We start from the raw sequence: 19,762 nt of genomic DNA on the forward strand, positions 1-19,762 counted from the left end.
ACTCCATTAGATATTTTTTTTTGGTTTCTACTGTTTAGTAGATTAAAGATTAATTTATCGTAAATCAAAATTTTATTTAAAAATTTATCATTGACTAATGAGTTGTTATAGATATAAAATAAAATTTAAATTTTTAACACTTATTTAAATAGACTAGTAAATTAACTACTATACAAATTTAAATTGATTTTTTTCTTTAAATATTGTTATTGTACTACCGTGTTGCATTGTTGTGGCTTATTGTCTGGGCTTATTGTCGAAAAAAGAAGGTATTTCTTAAAAAAAAAAAAAAACCTGACCAATGACAGGAAAAAAGAGAGTAATTACTGACCAAAAGAGAATTTATAAAATAAGTAAATAACTAAGTTTAGTATAATAAGCACGTACAGCACTTATGACAAAAGCATTATTTTTAAAATAAGAAATCATACAATAACAACAACAATGTCTGACTCACGCTCTCACTAGATGCAGTGGCTAACATAAGATTATTTATCAAAATAAATAAAATGGCTCTTAATATTTTTAGAATATATATTTTACAAAATAGATATTAAAATGTATTTTATTTATAAACTATGTAAATCACGACAGAAGATCCACGGTTTTTAAATAAACGTAAACTGCTACATTCTTATGGTGTATGTATTTTTTTGCCTCCCAATTGAATGTTTTTTCAACTTAAATCTTTAACTTTAGCATAGCTTTCACCAACTTCAGTGCTTCATACATGTCTGACATCTCATCAAAGGAAAGTCCTGACGCTCGACGTTTAAGGTGTGATTTTTGCTTTTTTATATAAATAAATAAGATAAAATGATTATTTCTTTAAATGCGAAATGAAATTGCACATCATTTTAGTCATAGTCCCTGCTAATTTGAGATTGAAATCATTTTTTATATTTGTCCAGTGACACCTACAAAATGGGACGCCTAAAAAATAGAGCAGCGGCCATTTTTTTTGCTGTCGCAGACAAAATGACTTCCATTATAATATTAGGATGGATAAGGAATGATCATATTGAAATTTAGATAATTTTTTATTATGTTAACAATTTATTTTTATATAATATAAAACATGAAATACATTTGTTGAATTTATAGTTAATTTAGTTCTAAAATTTAGGATTGAACAAGTATATTTGTTAAATTTTTTTATTTAGTACTAAATACTTACTACCTGAATTAAAAGAGTTATGGTAAATAATAGATTAACTTACTAGTCTTATTTTTTAATAGTTGATCTATATAAATGCAATTAATTATTTTAAGATTGTAATTTATTTCATATTTAATATTATATAAAAATAAATTATTCTTAAACTTGAAAGAAGAATCAGGAGCATCATTGAGATTCACTTGATCAAGTGGCAGAGAACTTAGCTAATGAAATGAGCCAATAGTTAGAGAAGACATAGTCTAAAAAAATGAAAAAATAAATAAATAAATACAACATTTCAGACCCCAAAAAAATTGATCTTTTGATAAAATTGAAACAAAATAATTGAAAGGATCGCTAAAAAAAAATATATATATATATATAAAAAGAGAAAGCGGAGAGAATTGGGGAGCATGATAGGAAAATGAAGCAATGCAGTGGGACTAATGCAAGTGGTACAGTAGTGTATGGTAATGCAGAGCAAAAAGACAGAGATGTAGAAGCGAAAAGGGTCGCGATTTATGCACATTCTCAACTCATACACAAACCACCGCACCTCTACCACGGATTATATTTATTTTGGCTTCCAACGTAAATTGCGAGACTTCTGTAGCGATTTACATTCATTTGTAAACCGTAGGTCTCATGTCACGATTTATATAGTTTATAAAAAAATATATATTTTGGTATTCATTTTATAAAATGTGTATTCTAATAATATTAGAAGTCATTTTATTTATTTTGATAAATTGTCTAAATAAATCATCAGAACAGACACCTATTCATTTAATAATTTATTTATAAAAGAGTATGAAAAAATTAACAAATTTTATAATTTGTAGTTAATTAATTATTATTAATATTTTAATAATATAAAATTATATTTAATAATATAAAATTATTTTTTAATTAAATACGAATTAAATTTTAATAAAAGTGTTGTGCTAAACTTTCTCTTATTTATACGTATAGACAAATAAAAATGTAAAAGTAGGTATAACCTTGCTTTTAGAAAAGAAGTTATTTTTAATATCATTTAGAAGTTTTGCATTTATGCTTACAATAATACGGCAAAAGATTCGATAGTTCCAAAACGTTTGAACCATTAAATGGTCTTATAATAAAATATATTTTTTAAGTTTTTTAATAACTATTAAATAATTCGTTTCTAATTTTAATTACAAATTAATCCCATATATTTTATTTAATTATAAAAATTATTTTTTATTTTATACATTATTATTTTATCATTCATCTATTATGTTTATTAATAATAAAAAACAAAAACAATAACGAATTAGATCTTCCATTGATTGTAATAACTTTTTGAAAATCCCTATCGATTAAAAGTTTATCTTTGATCCATTACATCCGTTGAGGATTTTGAAATCGTGTTTCTTAGGAAATCAATCGATTGGATTAACAAAACAATCGATTGAATTTCAGATTTCCTATAACTCAATCGATTGGACTTCAGGTTACTACAAAACAATCGATTGAAAGTTGCAAGGCAATATGGTTTTCACAAAAGTCAATCGATTGGTCATATTACCCAATCATTGAACAATGACTAGAATGTGGGTTTTTTATAATTCAATCAATTGTTTATATTACCCAATCGATTGAAAGCCGCTATTAAAATAATATATGAAGGTTTAATCGATTGGTATGATAATACAATCGATTGAATTTTGTTCGTGACTAATGGTATATTCCAATTCAATCGATTGGTATGATCATTCAATCGATTGAAATGTGACGTAAATAAGTTTTTTTCTACATTCAATCGATTGGTAGGATAATCCAATCAATTGAATTTTGAATCGCGTCGTTCTCAATTTTCATATCATTTTTATAAATTTTGAATCACGCCGTGACTAATGGTTTATAAATCGATTGAGTCATGGAAAACCTAAAATTCAATCGATTGTTTTGTTAATCTAATCGATTGATTTTCTAAGAAACACGCTTTCAAAATCCTCAATGGATGTAATGGATCAAAGATAAACTTTTAATCAATTGGAATTGCCAAAAAGTTATTAGAATCAATGGAAGATCTAATTCATTATTGTTTTTTTTATTATTAATAAACATAATAAATGAATGAAAAAAATAATAATTTATGAAATAAAAAATATTTTTATAATTAAAAAAATATATAAAATTAATTTGTAATTAAAATTAGAAACGAATTATTTAATAATTATTAAAAAATTTAAAAAATATATTTTATTATGAGATTATTTAATGGTCCAAACATTTTGGGACCATCAAATCTAGTGCGCAATAATACTGAGGAGAAAAAAAAGAGGCGATGTTGTAAAATAAAAGATATATATATATATATATATATATATATATATATATATATATATATATATATATATAAAGATGTATAAATAGAAGACTCTAGTATTAAAATAATTAGCTCAATAATAATTTATATATATATAATAATATTATATGTTGTAATGTGTATATATATACAAAGATAGAAAGAAGTATTAAAAATAAAGAGAGAGAGAATCACATTTGTTTATTGTTACAATCTCAATATAATAAAGATGGTTAATATTGCTATTAATATTATATGTAAAGAGTAATAGAAAATAGAATTTAAAATACTTATAAAATAAAAGAAGAGAAAGAATTGTAGTAGAAATATAAGCATAAAAGAGGATTGATTTATTTGTAAGAAAGGGAGAATGGTATTTTGTTCTGTTGTTGTGTAACTTTCAGAGGCTTGAACCTCTATTTATAGATGTACATAGGATAGATTTTCAAATGCTTATTAAAAGCATTCTTCTTTGAGAATACTACACCGCTCTTCATAAATGGGCATCCACGTAACAAATCTTATCTCAACACTCCCCCTTAGATGCTCATTTAGGGATATGCCTCATTAAAACCTTACTAAAGGAAAATCCTGTGGGAAAAACCTTAGTGAAGGAAAAAGAGTACAATATCCTTTTGTGATGGGGACTGCCTCATTAAAAACCTTGTCAAGAAAAACCCAATGGAAAAAAAACTTGACCAAGGGAAAAAGAGTACAGTCTCCCACTCTTGCCGACATCATTTAATGTCTCGAAATCGGCGCATCCCAATCTTATGTACCAATCTTTCAAAGGAGGATTTTGGGAGTGACTTTGTAAATAAATCTGCCAGATTGTCACTTGAACGGATCTGTTGGACATCAATTGTCCCTTGATTTTGAAGGTCATGAGTGAAGAAGAATTTGGGAGAAATATGCTTTGTTCTATCACCTTTGATGTATCCACCCTTAAGTTGAGCAATGCATGCTGCATTATCTTCAAACAGGACAGTTGGAGCTATCTTATGATCAATCAGTCCACATGATGATAGAATATATTGAATCGGACTCCTCAGCCAAAAACACTCGCGACTAGCTTCATGAATCGCCAGTATTTCAGCATGATTAGAGGATGTTGCAGCAATCGTCTGTTTCGTGGACCTCCAAGATATAGCTGTACCACCATATGTGAACAGGTATCCTGTTTGAGATCTCCCTTTATGTGGGTCAGACAAGTATCCGGCATCTACATAGCCAACTAGTTGTGACTTGGATCCATAGGGATAAAACAATCCCATATCAACCGTTCCATGAAGATATCGAAAAATTTGTTTGATTCCACTCCAATGTCTTCTGGTTGGAGAGGAACTATACCTTGCTAGTAAATTCACCGTGAATGATATGTCAGGTCGCGTATTATTAGCAAGATACATTAGCGCTCCAATGGCACTAAGATATGGTACTTCAGGACCAGGGATATCTTCATTTTCTTCTTTAGGACGGAATTGATCCTTTTTCACATCCAAAGATCTTACGATCATTGGTGTACTTAATGGATGTGACTTGTCCATATAAAATCTTTTCAAGATTCTTTCTGTGTATGTTGTTTGATGAATAAAGATCCCACCTTTTATATGCTCGATCTGCAGGCCGAGACAAAACTTAGTCTTTCCAAGATCTTTCATCTCGAACTCTTCTTTTAGAGTTTTTATAATTGTTGGAATCTCTTCAGGAGTCCCAATGATATTTAAATCATCTACGTACACAGCAATTATAATGAACCCAGATGTAGTTTTCTTTATGAAAACACATGGGCAGATATCATCATTCTTGAAACCGTTTTTGGCCAGATACTCAGTAAGACGATTATACCACATTCGTCCAGATTGCTTTAGACCATATAAAGATCTTTGCAATTTGAATGAGTATAACCCTTGCGAATATTCACTGGATGGTTTAGATATCTTTAGTCCTTCAGGGACTTTCATATAGATATCCCGATCTAATGAGCCGTACAAATAGGCTGTTACCACATCCATTAAATGCATATGCAGTTTATGATATGCAGATAAACTGACCAAATAACGCAATGTTATCGCATCCACTACAGGGGAATACGTTTCTTCATAATCTATACCGGGCCTTTGTGAAAAACCTTGTGCCACAAGTCGGGCTTTATAGCGCACAACTTCATTTTTCTCATTTCGTTTTCTCACAAATACCCATTTGTATCCAACAGGTTTTACATCTTCTGGTGTACGGACTACAGGTCCAAAGACTTCACGTTTTGTAAGTGAGTCTAATTCAGCCTTCATGGCTGCTTCCCATTTTGGCCAATCATTTCTTTGTCGACATTCTTCGACTGATCTTGGCTCAAGATCCTTACTTTCATGCATGATATTTAATGCCACATTATATGCAAATATTTCATTGACAATTGTCTTATTTCGGTCCCATTTCTCTCCTGTAAAGACATAATTTATCGAAATCTCGTCATTTTCACAATTTTCAGGTACCTGGACGTCTTCTGGCGTTATATCAGAATTTTGGACAACTGCCGGTGTCTTTACTATGTCTTTTTCAACAGGAATCGTATTTACCTCTTTTCTCTTTCGAGGATTTTTATCTTTGGAACCGACAGGCCTGCCACGCTTCTGGCGTGTATTTGCTTCCGTGGCTATTTGTCCTACTGGGACATCAATTCGAATTGGGGCATTTTCCGCCCTGCCACGCTTCTGGCGTGAATTTGCTTCAGTGGCTACTTGTCCTACTGGGACGTCAATTCGAATTGAGGCATTTTCCGCTGGTATGTAAGATTTGGTTATCCTCTTTGTATCGGAAAATGCATCAGGCAATTCATTTGCTATTCTTTGCAAATGTATAATCTTTTGAACTTCTAGTTCACATTGCCATGATCGAGGATCTAAATGCATCAACGATGATGCATTCCAATTAAGTTCCTTTTCAGGAAGCTTATTCTCTCCCCCTAATGTTGGAAATTTTGATTCATCAAAATGACAATCCGCAAACCGGGCTTTAAACACATCACCAGTTTGTATCTCAAGATACCTCACTATAGAGGGAGAATCATATCCAATATATATCCCCAATTTTCTTTGGGGTCCCATTTTGGTGCGATTAGGTGGTGCAATGGGAACATATATCGCACACCCAAATATTCTTAAATGGGAGACATTGGGCTGCTGGCCAAAAGCTAATTGCATAGGAGAGAACCGATGGTAACTCGTTGGCCTCAAACGAATAAGTGCTGCGGCATGTAAAATAGCATGCCCCCAAACCGAGGTTGGGAGATTTGTTCTCATAAGCAAAGGTCTAGCAATCAATTGGAGGCGTTTAATAAGTGATTCTGCTAACCCATTTTGTGTGTGAACATAAGCCACTGGATGTTCAACACTTATTCCATTAGCCATACAATAAGCATCAAAAGCTTGGGAAGTAAATTCACCAGCATTATCAAGACGAATTGCTTTGATTGGATTTTCTGGAAATTGTGCTTTTAATCGAATAATTTGAGCCAGTAATCTCGCAAACGCCAGGTTGCGAGAAGATAATAAGCACACATGTGACCATCTCGAAGATGCGTCTATCAGGACCATAAAATATCTAAAAGATCCACATGGTGGATGAATAGGTCCACATATATCACATTGAATCCTCTCTAGGAATTCATGGGACTCAAATCCAATCTTTACTGGTGATGGCCTTAAAATTAACTTCCCTTGAGAACATGCAGCACAACAAAATTCACTAGTTTTAAGAATCTTCTGGTCCTTTAGTGAATGCCCATGAGAGTTTTCAATAATTCTTCTCATCATGGTTGTTCCCGGATGACCCAATCGGTCGTGCCAAGTTATGAACTCATTTGAGTTAGTAAACTTCTGGTTTACAATGGCATGTGATTCAATTGCACTAATCTTGGTATAATACAACCCAGATGAAAGTGAGGGTAATTTTTCTAATATAACTTTCTTATTTGAATCATGAGTTGTGATATATAAATACTCATGATCTCCCTCATTCATAGTCTCAATATGATATCCATTTCGGCGAATATCTTTAAAGCTCAACAAGTTTCTTCGAGACTTGGTAGATAACAGTGCATTATTTATTATAAATTTTGTTCCTCCAGGAAACAAAATTATAGCTCTTCCGGAGCCTTCTATCACATTGCCTGAGCCAATAATAGTGTTAACATATTCCTCTTTTGGCACAAGATGGGTAAAATATATATCACTTTTGAGAATAGTGTGTGAACTTGCACTATCCGTAAGGCATACATCTTCATTACATATCCTTGCCATTCTTCAAAAACAAATAATAATAAAATGAGTAGTATGCACAGTTAAATTGAATACTTGATCAGAATTATTTTTCTAAGAAATACTGTACATAAAATAATGTCATATACTAAAATTTTATTTTAAAATTTGACACATTTAATAATTTCAAAATTTATTAATATTTCATTATTTATGTACATCACATTTGAAACTTAAATACATAGAAAATAAAACTTAACAATAAGTTTTTTACATTATTTATTTACATATATACTTCACAATCCCACATATTAAACTATTCCATCATTGATCAAATGACCAATATTTCCTTCAGGGTCCTCAAAAAAATCAGATACATCATAATGAGTGGTGGAGTTCTCAGCATCATTTGAAACAAAATTTGTTTCCTTTCCTTTGTCGTTCTTTTTCAAAGATGCCTGGTAAAGATCGACTAGGTGCCTTGGGGTACGACAGGTACGTGACCAATGGCCCTTTCCACCACAGTGGAAACACTTCTCCTCGGTTGATTTATTCTGCCCGATATTCCTTTCTTTGTCCCACTTCTGGTGAGATCCTCTCTTTTGAACATAATTCTTTTTCCTTCCATAATTTTTCTTGTTATTAAAAGCTTGCCATTTACCTCTTCTGGGGTAATGATTTGCCGCATTTACTTCAGGAAATGGGGCGGCACCAGCTGGGCGCGCTTCATGATTTTTTAATAACAACTCATTGTTGCGTTTGGCAACAAGAAGGCAAGAAATTAACTCATAATATTTTTTAAACCCTTTCTCTCGATACTGCTGCTGCAGGAGCACATTCGAGGCATGGAAGGTAGAGAAAGTTTTCTCCAACATATCATGATCAGTTATTTTTTTCCCCACACAATTTCATTCGTGAGGTGATTCGAAACATTGCAGAATTATATTCATTTATAGATTTAAAATCTTGTAAACGCAAATGCGTCCATTCATACCGGGCTTGAGGAAGTATCACCATTTTCTGATGATTGTACCTTTCTTCAAGGTCTTTCCAAAGATCTGCAGGATCTTTTAATGTGAGATATTCATTTTTCAATCCCTCGTCAAGGTGACGACGAAGAAAAATCATGGCTTTGGCTTTATCCTTCTGGGATGTATTATTTTCAGCCTTAATGGTATCTCCAAGATCCATTGAATCAAGATGGATTTCAGCATCTAATATCCATGATAAATAATTGTTTCCAGATATATCAAGAGCATTGAATTCAAGATGAGAGAGCTTCGACATAATGAAAAATTGTTACCTGAGTCTTCCTAAAAATTTGATCAGAGTCTCGTGCTGATAACGTGTTATAAAATAAAAGATATATATATATATATATATATAGAAGACTCTAGTATTAAAATAATTAGCTCAATAATAATTTTTATATATATATATATATATAATAATATTATATGTTGTAATGTGTATATATATACAAAGATAGAAAGAAGTATTAAAAATAAAGAGAGAGAGAATCGCATTTGTTTATTGTTACAATCTCAATATAATAAAGATGGTTAATATTGCTATTAATATTATATGTAAAGAGTAATAGAAAATAGAATTTAAAATACTTATAAAATAAAAGAAGAGAAAGAATTGTAGTAGAAATATAAGGAGAAGAGTATTTGATTGCAGTATAAAAGAGAATTGATTTATTTGTAAGAAAGGGAGAATGGTATTTTATTCTATTGTTGTGTAACTTTCAGAGGCTTGAACCTCTATTTATAGATGTACATAGGATAGATTTTCAAATACTTATTAAAAGCATTCTTCCTTGAGAATACTACACCGCCCTTCATAAATGGGCATCCACGTAACAAATCTTATCTCAACAGGCGAGTTATTTTGGAGGTTAGAAGATTTGTTAACAATTTTTTAAGGGTCCATAATCTGATGACTTTGCCACTTCTATAACAATTTTTTTAGTAAAGATTGGAAATTCTAATTTATTCTTTTAATTATTTTTAATATTTAAATAAAAGTGTAAATATATATCATTTTTTAAAAATATTTAAAAATAAAAAATTTTATAAATTTTATATAAAAATAAAAAAATAATTAAAAAAATAAATTAAATTTTCAATTATTTTTCATTATTATTATTCAATAACTTTTCCTTTTTATTTTTTTCACCTTGTTGCTTAAAGAATAAGAAACAACAACGAAAACGACAACCACGACCATAATAATAAGGAAAAGTTTAGGGGTTAGTAATTTTATTAAATTTTGGCCAGTATGTAATCAGCAAAAAAATATGAGTCATTTGATAAAATTTCATACCAATTTCACACCATTAGATCATCATTGATAACTATTTGATAACTACCAATCACAAAAGTTACTAGTATTGCTCTAATAATAATAATAATAATAATAATAATAATAATTTCCCTTTAATCAACGGGCAGGAGTTTTGTATTTTGTTTATGTTTAGTGTTTGGTGGGAAAAGAGCCCGCAAATTTGGACGTTATTGGTTGCTACTTGATAAGGATTAAGGAATAGGGAGGGGCTCGGTGTCTAATGTAATACTATATAACAAAGTCACATTATTCTTTTTTAAAACCAGATAAAAAATTTGAAAAATTCTTTTTATAATCAACATCAGTCCCGCGTGAAAATTAGAAACCATTATTATACTTCTTTTTTATACAGAGAGTGTAAGACTTTGCTCGCTTGCTCAAATCTGAGGGAGTGTAAGACTTCAAACTCAAACAAATAATCAAGCAGCCCCTATTGCATAACTTCTCGTCTGCCATGGCTGAAGCTTCTTTCCTGCACATAGCAATGTGTCCATGGCTTGCCATGGGGCACCTCACCCCATTTCTTCACCTCTCCAACAAGCTTGCAAACAGAGGACACACAATCTCTTTCTTCATTCCAAAAAGAACGATCTCAAAACTTCAACACCTAAACCTCCACCCACACCTCATCACCTTCATCCCTATCACTGTTCCTCACGTCCATGGCCTTCCACATGAAGCTGAAACCACTGCAGATGTCCCCCCCTCCTCAATCACACACTTGACCACCGCCATGGACCTCACACACAATGACATAGAGCTTCTCCTCAAGGATCTAAAACCACAAATCGTTCTCTTTGATTTCCAACACTGGCTTCCAAACATTGCAAGAAACCATGGCATCAAGTGTATCCAATACATGATAGTTAACCCAGCTACTGTAGCTTACTTTGCATCCCCAGCAAGATTGCGCCAAGGAACCGAATCAGATCTCAAGAAACCGCCATCTCCAGATTTCCCTGATGCTTCTTCAATCGAGCTTCGTGCTCACGAACTTCGAAGATCGGCTGCATTTAGAAAACTGGAATTCGGAAGCGGCGTTCTCTTTTACGATAGGCTCGGCACTGGTTCGGCTTTATCAGATGCAGTTGCGTTCAAAGGTTGCAGAGAAATTGAAGGTCCTTACGTGGATTATCTTAAATCCCAATACAAAAAACCCGTTATTCTATCGGGTCCTCTTTTACCTGAACAACCAAACACTGCCTTGGATGAAAAATGGGAATCATGGCTTAGTAAATTCAAATCCGGTTCAGTTATTTACTGTGCACTTGGAACTGAAAGCCCTATGGAGAAAAACCAAGTGCAGGAATTGTTACTTGGACTTGAACTAACAGGTTTTCCGTTCCTTGCGGTAATTAAACCCCCTATGGGATATGATTCCATTGAAGAAGTGTTACCAGAAGGATTCAAAGAAAGGACAAAAGAAAGAAGTGTTGTACACGGAGAATGGGTGCCGCAACAATTGATATTGGGGCACTCTAATGTTGGATGCTTCATAACACACTGCGGGGCGGGTTCTGTGACGGAGGCACTTGTGAATAAGTGCCAGCTTGTGTTGTTGCCAGGGCCGTACGGAGATCATGTGATAAATGCAAGAATTCTGGGAAGGAAGTTGAGGGTTGGGGTTGAAGTCGAAAAAGGCCAAGAAGATGGCTTCTTTAGCAAAGAAAGTGTGTGCAAAGCTGTTAAAACTGTTATGGATGATGAGAATCAAGTTGGAAGACATGTAAGAGAAAATCATAGCAAAATTAGGAATCTCTTGTTAGCTCCACATTTTGAATCTTCTTGCGTTGATGGTTTCATCCTTCGGCTTCATGATATGCTTTAAAATTGTGTATGGAAGTATGCTTGTCCATAAAGGTGTATGTAAGCATTTATTTACGTCAATAATGTTTAGATAAAGAAACTTTCAGACACAACTTTTAGTATTTTTGTTATTAAATCAGTATAAATATTAAATTATTATTTTATTAATTTATATTTATAAATTTTAAAAATATAAATATAAATTATATTAATTTATATATATAAAATTTTAATAAATATAAATATAAATTATATATTTTTTAAATATATAATATTTAAAAATATAAATACAAATTATTATTAGTTAAATATAGACAAAACAATTTATCATTTTTTTTATTATGTAAGATTATTCATTTAGATAATCAGTCCAATGAACTTAAAGTTATCTTAAATTGTACAATAAATAAAATAAAAATATAATTACAAATATTAAATATATAAAATGATAAAATATTAAATGATAGATATTATATTATATAAGATACATTTAGATATTATGTTCGTAACATTATTTTTTTTTAGTCAACCAAATGCAAATTTATTGTTATTGGCTTATCGTTATCCGATCGGCACGCTTGTACTTTAGTTCATTAAATATTGAGCCAAGAAAAATTAATTTCTTTTATTAAGGTGTTAGATACATCTGTTCCATAATACAATAAATAAAATAGTATATTTATATACAAATATATATAATAATTAATTTATATATATAATAATAATTTTTTTATTTTTTTAAATCTTCCAAACAAAATTTGAAGATTCGTTGGCACTACAACCAAAAAATATTTTTAGTGATCATAACATAAAAATTATTACATGTCTTATTTAATTTTTCAGCAATCATATAATTTTTGCTAAAATTTTTAGTGATATAATATAAAATAATTAATATTTAATTATTAATAAATATATTAATATCTATTTTATTACTATTATAAACAAAAGGATTAATCTCTACATACAAGTGATTCTGCTCTACAAGTCTTACAAGTCCTCTAATTGATATTACGCTCAAACGTGCCTCTAACAGAATTTTAATTTTTGAAAGGATTTCGTTTCCTTTTTCGAATTTCTTGCCTTCTCTTTCTCCTTCTTCATTTACGTGCTTTTTCTCTCTGTTCTCTTTTTTCGTTCCATTGTTTTTTGACATCAAGCTCTGAAATCGTTTTTGAAGTGTTTCATCTTCATCGTCGTATTTCTCCTCGTTCTTCTTTTGATATTGCAATATTATATATTTTTTTCTTCTTTGTTTGATTTTTTCCTCTAAAAAGAATTATGAGAATATGAAATAAGAAAATAAAGAAGAAGAAGCAGCAGAAGATGAGGAGGAAAAAGAGGAAGAGTTCTAAATTATGCATAAGGTGTATTTCAACAAATTTTGGGTGTATTTCTTAAATCCTTTGGGTGTATTTTTGTAATCTTTTAGGTGTATTTCTGTAATCCTTTGGTGTATTTCTATAATTGTTTGGGTAAATTTCTGTAACCGTTTGGGTGTATTTCTGTAATCCTTTGGGTGTATTTCTGTAATCGTTTGGGTGTATTTCTGAAATTTCATTATCTTCAAAACGATTTCAAAGCTTGATTTCAGAAACCATGAAAATCGAAAAAAAAAACGAAGCAAGAATACCAGTGATAAACGCAGGTAAAACAACGAATGAAAAGGCGAAGAGAGAACGCACGAAAGAAATCGAACAAATTTGGCAAGAAACTCATTTTCATGGAGGAAGAAGAAGAAGAGTCGTTCATAATGCATGGTGAATAGCGCGCTTTGGAGACAAGAAGTGGTTGAATAACGTGCGTGTATTTAATCTTAAATGTGGGAGTGTAATGCGCGTGTGTTTTGTTGGACTTGTGCCAACTTGTAAGATTTGTAAGTCAAAAAAGCTTGTATGTGTAATAGACCTCTAAACAAAATAAATAACCATAAAAAATAATTCTTTACCAGTGTGATTCATTTATCTCTTGGTTTTAGTTTAATTTATATTTGAATGATATTTATGATTTTATAAATTTTATACATTAAATTTTTAAAACTAGGATTAGGGTATAGATTTTACTACCTAAAAATAATATCAAAATAGATTTTATATAAAATAAAATAGAACATAATAAATTTGGATAGTGCAAAAACTCATTTCTATCTGCTGTATTGTCACTCTACTTTTTTCTCCTCCTCTTTCTCTTCTCTTTTTTTGTCACGGAGATTCCTCTCTCTTTTCAAACTCCAATTTCGCATAACTCTGGCCTCGATTGGGCTTGCCATTGTTGCCCCATTGGGTTTTTATAATATTTATAATGTATCTACAATCAAAATTAATTAAAACATATCTTCAATACCAAAAAAAAAAAAAAAAAAATTAAAAAATATCTTGATTCAAATCGCACTTGATGTGCATACAATAATACATTAGCTAACAACAAATTCTTAAGTAAAATTCAGATTCACGATGATTAATTCTTCACATTTTGGATTGAGAGATACAGTGTACAATCAAAAAAAATTAATTAATATAAATTAAGGATGAGATGCTTAAATAAATATTTAATTGATCTTTTGCTCAATTTAAATACTAAAAATTAAAGAAAAAATTCAATTCAATAGATTAATTTTTTTTAATAAGGTATTATTTTGGTCTTATCATTTTGATTCAATTTTAATTTTATTTTTAACATTTTATTTAAATTTCAAAATATTTTGAAGGGGTTTAATTTTGTCTTACCATTAAATTTAATATGAATAGTTAACAAATTGAGTGGCCTAGACATCATTAACAACAATCATACTAAGTGCATATCAAAATAATCACTAAAATTAGCTACTATATAAAATATACATTAAAATATAAAATATATACTAAAAATGAGTTAACCTATATATATAATTTACTAATTTTAGTAGCTGATTTGATGTACAACTAGTATTTTTGCATTAACAATAGTATTAATTAAGTCATTCCTTCTTATTTCTTTGTGTAAGAGAAAACAACCAAAATTTTTTTTATAACACTTTTTTTTTCATTTTTTTCATGCACAAAACTCCAAAAATAATATTTTTTTATTAATAAAATAAATAACCTCACAAAAATTTTAAGATAAATCTATAGGTCAATGAGAAAAATGAAAGCATCAAATAAGTTGATGAAGATTGAAATGTTGGATTTGTGGATTCTTGAAAAATTGTAATTCGCTATTTTGTGAGGGACCTAAAAATCTATCACTATTCACTACATTTGTTCAAGGTCTTCTTTAATATTTTCTTTCCTTCTTGTGGAAACATATAAATCAACTGTAAAATTTTCTCAAAAAGTTATTTGGTATTTTTTATTCTTTATAGATCTATAAATTCATCATCGAAAAATTTCTCAAAATCCACCGGTCTTATTATTTTTGTAGTCAATTCTATAATGAGGAAGCCTTTGTGTATAAAATGAAAAAAAAATGTATAATCTATTTAAAAAATTAATAAAAATAAAATAACATATTTTATTATCAAATAATTATCTAATTATTTATAAAAAGATCTTTATTCTCTTCAATAGACATAACAAAAACTTTATTAAAAAAGAAATGTGAAGAATGCTTTTGTCCAAATAAAAAAGTGGACCGCTAACATTTATTCAAATAGACAAACATCACTATTGCCATCTTGATTGCATATTAAAATACTATTTGCACACGCTACACCAAAATCAACTACTAAAATTAATTATTATATATTTATATATAAATATATATAATTTAATTTATTTTTAATATATATTTTATATTTTTATATATATATTTTAAACTACTGATTAATTTTAGTAGTTATTGATTTTGGTGTATACCTACCATAATTATCTGGTATATACAATACAATCTTTTATAATAACGAGTTGATTCAAGATCTTAGTCCAGATAAACCTTTACAACCAGGAATATCACGCCACTCAATCTCACACTCTATTTCGCCGCACTCAACATTTTTCAATCTTAGTATCATATTTTGGACTATACAGCCATTGCGCCAAAAGCATGTGCTCTCTTCAGCAAGACAGTTAGTCTTATTTGGTTGAATTTTCTTTACCATACATCCATCTGGCAATCTCTCTAACCCCATCAAATAATAGCACCCGATATACGGCCTTAAGTCTATAAATGCATCTCCCATTTCATCGTCTGCAGTGAATGTGTCTTTGTCATAAACTTGCTGCAAAGCCGAACATATATAAACAGGGATCATTCATCATTATACTAGTCTCATCATATATATATATATATATATATAAATCTTTCTTGAATGTAACACATACCACAGTTATTGGAGTTGCAACATCCTTAACATAAAGAGTCAATTCTTCATTCCATTCTGGATTAATATTTTTACGTATGAACGCAGTTTTCAACTTCTGCATATGTATCAAATTTAATAATCAATTTATTGCATTGCAATAATAATGTATTATTTAAGAATGTATATTTAATGAGAAAAAAATAATTAGATTTTGACCTGTTCTTCCATTTTGACAACAACATAAGGGTCACTAGAAAAAGTATCGCGTTTTGCGAGATTAATGCCCCTTTTAATCCTAAGTTTGATAAGACCAAGTATATCTTCCATTGAAATACTCCTTGTTGTTGTAGATCTTGATGATGATGTTGATGGTGCTCCTCTTGTTATCTACCAAGAGATGATTTGAATTTGAGACTTTGACGTATATCTATCTCTAATATATATTAACATTAATTAAAATCAAGAAGAAAGTGAAAACCAAAAACTAAACAAGAATATGTTGTACGGTTATGAATTACAATCTATTAAACAGAATTACCACCAGTTCAACAACTGAACCTAACTAAAAGAATGTGTAACATACTGTGCATACAATGTGTTGGTTGTTCGATTTTTAACGATGTAAAACATTAAAGTTCCGTTATAGAGGTGAGCCAAAATGGGTCCGTCGTTCCACAAATGGTTATTCTGGTCGTGGTGGCTTTCCCACAATGGAATACTGGTCATTGTTAGCTTATGCAAAAATGGGCTTTATTGTTGTTTGATATTTGTAATGTATATTTTGGCTATTCATTTAATTAGTGAAACATTTTTTGATAAGTTAATAACCTTAAAATATGTTTCATTAAAATAATTTTTCTACCAAGGGTAAGCATTTTTTACCTCAACCAAATGTACACTTGTTATTGGCTTATTGTTAATTTGTTATCCAATAGGGATGCATGCACTTTAAGTTCATTAAATATTGCGCCAAAAAATTTATTTTTTTATTAGGGTGTTAGCTAAATTTGTTAGCATAATATAATTATAGCCATGGTCTTCGTTAATTATATATAGCCAAAAAAATTTATTCGGTATTTTTTTTATTTTTTATTTATTAATTATAGATGTATAAATCTATTAAAAAATTTTTCTCAAAACATACCTATTTTATTATCTCTCTTGGAAGTACCATTTAAAATAGACATAATAAATATAAGACTTGGCCTCTTCGCCAATTCAACTTTAATAATGTGTTTCTGAATGACCAATTAACTGAATATCTGTGTACATGATTCAACAATCAACCTCCTAGATTTACAAGCAATGATCCCAGCCTTATGTGCAAATCAGATAGAGCTAGCCATTTACGGGTTGAAGCAGGTTATTCGTCCTTGGTCTGCTATTCTTAGTTTAACTTATTTCAGTATGGTTTTTCTAACAGAAAAGCTGAAAGCTCTCTTTTCATTCATTTTACTAATAATTATAGTATCTATTTACTCGTTTATATTGAGGATATAGTTATCACTGGTGATAATTGACCTGCTGTTAATGATCTAATTAATCAATTTCATTCTGAATTGTTTTTGAAAGACTTAGGAGGCTTAGCTTGCATTATTTTCTAGTTCTTGAATTCAATCAATTGGCCTTTGGTGGTTTACACATTTCACAATTAAAATATATTTTAGATTTGTTAAACACTTTGTTTGGATGCAAGATGAAAAATGAGAGAAAAGAAAATAAGAGAAAAAAAATTAAAAAAAAAGTTGATTTTTTTTATGTTGTTTGAATGAAAAAAAAAATAAATGGAACGAAACTAGGAGGAAATTTTTCTTTTGTTTGAACGAAAAAAAAAGTAAAAAAAAAAAATCATACCCAAGTAAAATTACATTAATACCCTTACTTATATTATATATAAATTATAATATACTAATATATTTAAATTATTTTTCTAATAAAAAAATTGATTTTAATTATATTTTAAAATTTTAATATATTATCTTCGTTAACAATAATATTTTTTAAAATTTATTATTTTTTATTATCTTTTACATGTCATAAATAAAAAAATGTATTATTATATTTTAAAAGAATAATAAAAATTTTTCATAAGTTACATCATTAATCTCCTTAATTATATTTAAAGAAAAATTTCACTAAATCGTCTTTACAAAATAAAAGAAAATCATAACAATTCTTTCATTATAGTTAACTCCGTATAATTGACTCTCTTTAATATATGAATCTTTTATATATAATCGACAGTATCTAAAAAAAGCTTTCTGGACTTAATAGCATGATCACAGCATATTTCTACATAAAATCAAATGTCCAGCCAAAAGTAACTAAGTGAGAGAAAGCAAAAGGAGAAAATAATCAAATAATAGCTATTATTACTATGATGGAATTTTCATTTCATATTTGATAGAAGTAAGACCATAAATTACTAGTTGATCACAGTTCACAGTTTGAAATGCTATATCATTATAATAACTAGTACTAAATTTATCTGGAATAACTACTACAGCATTGTACACAATCGTTACCAATTTACCATATTTCATATCATTGGGGAGAATTCATTTTTTACACCCAAAGCAGTTGCAGTATGAATTAAACTTAACACACCTCTCTCACACACGTCAACTTAACACAGACCTCTCTCACACACGTAAAAAATAATGAATCAATTAAAAGAAAACGCAAAAGTTGCATTCCAAAAAAACAAAAACAGACTTGTATTATTACTTCTTACCATGGTCCATCTAAACCAACTCAAATTCAAAAAGAATCCATAATTACATAAAAAAAAAATGGATAGAAAATTTGTACAACTTCAGTTGAAGAAGCAAATTATCAATTTAAAGAAATTACTTAATTTAGGAGAAATGACGAGAACGATGAAAAAAACTCACCTTCGTCTTGAGGAGAAAGAGATGTAGTTGCGATAGACTTGTGACGACGAGGATGATGCCGCGGTGGCATTGTGGACAACGAGGATGAAACTTCGGTGGGCCTGATGACAGTAAAAATGGAAAGAAGACAAGAGATTCATTTTCAGATTTAAAAGAAAGTAAAATGAAAATTTTTTATTTCTCTGTTAAAAAAAAGGACAAATATCTAATTGTATCATTAATTGTTCCTTCTTCATCTGTTTTCATTTCATGGGGAAGAGAAAAATTTTGGCTATACCTCACTCCACTTTTTTCATTTCCTCTTAATTTTCTTTGGTAATTCAAATGGAGAAAAATTTTATCCCCCCCCCCCCCGGCAACATTTCCTTGAACCAAATACTGTGTGTAGGAATAAGTCAATTGAAGCATGTCTCAACTAATATTATCCCCACTCAAATTTGGGTCTCAAGGCACTGAGAATTTTGAGCTCAATAGTGTATAGGTCCTTAGTTGGGGGTTACAATTTGTAACTCTCACACATCCTGAGATAGCATTCTTAATCAACAAAGTCAGCCAATTTTTAAAATATTCAAAACAACATCATTGGAAGGTCCTAAAAAAGATTTTTCACTACTTATCAGAGACATATCACTTTGGATTATTATCCTACACTAAAAGTCTTGATTTTCATGTCTTTGTGTTTAT

At 29.8% G+C, this 19,762-nt stretch overlaps 2 protein-coding genes across 2 annotated transcripts; one reads left to right on the forward strand and one right to left on the reverse strand.

Annotated features, from left to right (window-relative positions):
- Nucleotides 1-10,429: 10,429 nt before the first annotated feature.
- LOC112768999 (cyanidin 3-O-galactoside 2''-O-xylosyltransferase FGGT1-like) lies at nucleotides 10,430-12,018 on the forward strand. Its single transcript, XM_025813385.3, has one exon. It carries the CDS (start codon nucleotides 10,554-10,556, stop codon nucleotides 11,925-11,927), a length of 1,374 nt encoding a protein of 457 aa, XP_025669170.1. The 5' UTR covers nucleotides 10,430-10,553; the 3' UTR covers nucleotides 11,928-12,018.
- Nucleotides 12,019-15,791: 3,773 nt separating this feature from the next.
- On the reverse strand, nucleotides 15,792-16,511 carry LOC112769625 (protein C2-DOMAIN ABA-RELATED 7-like). Its single transcript, XM_025814115.2, has 3 exons — nucleotides 16,401-16,511; nucleotides 16,204-16,299; nucleotides 15,792-16,100 (listed from the first exon to the last, which is right to left on the reverse strand). The coding sequence occupies exons 1-3, from the start codon at nucleotides 16,509-16,511 to the stop codon at nucleotides 15,792-15,794; spliced, it is 516 nt and encodes a 171-aa protein (XP_025669900.2).
- Nucleotides 16,512-19,762: the final 3,251 nt, after the last annotated feature.

This window comes from Arachis hypogaea, chromosome 18 (assembly GCF_003086295.3).
Source record: "Arachis hypogaea cultivar Tifrunner chromosome 18, arahy.Tifrunner.gnm2.J5K5, whole genome shotgun sequence".
NCBI lineage: Eukaryota > Viridiplantae > Streptophyta > Magnoliopsida > Fabales > Fabaceae > Arachis > Arachis hypogaea.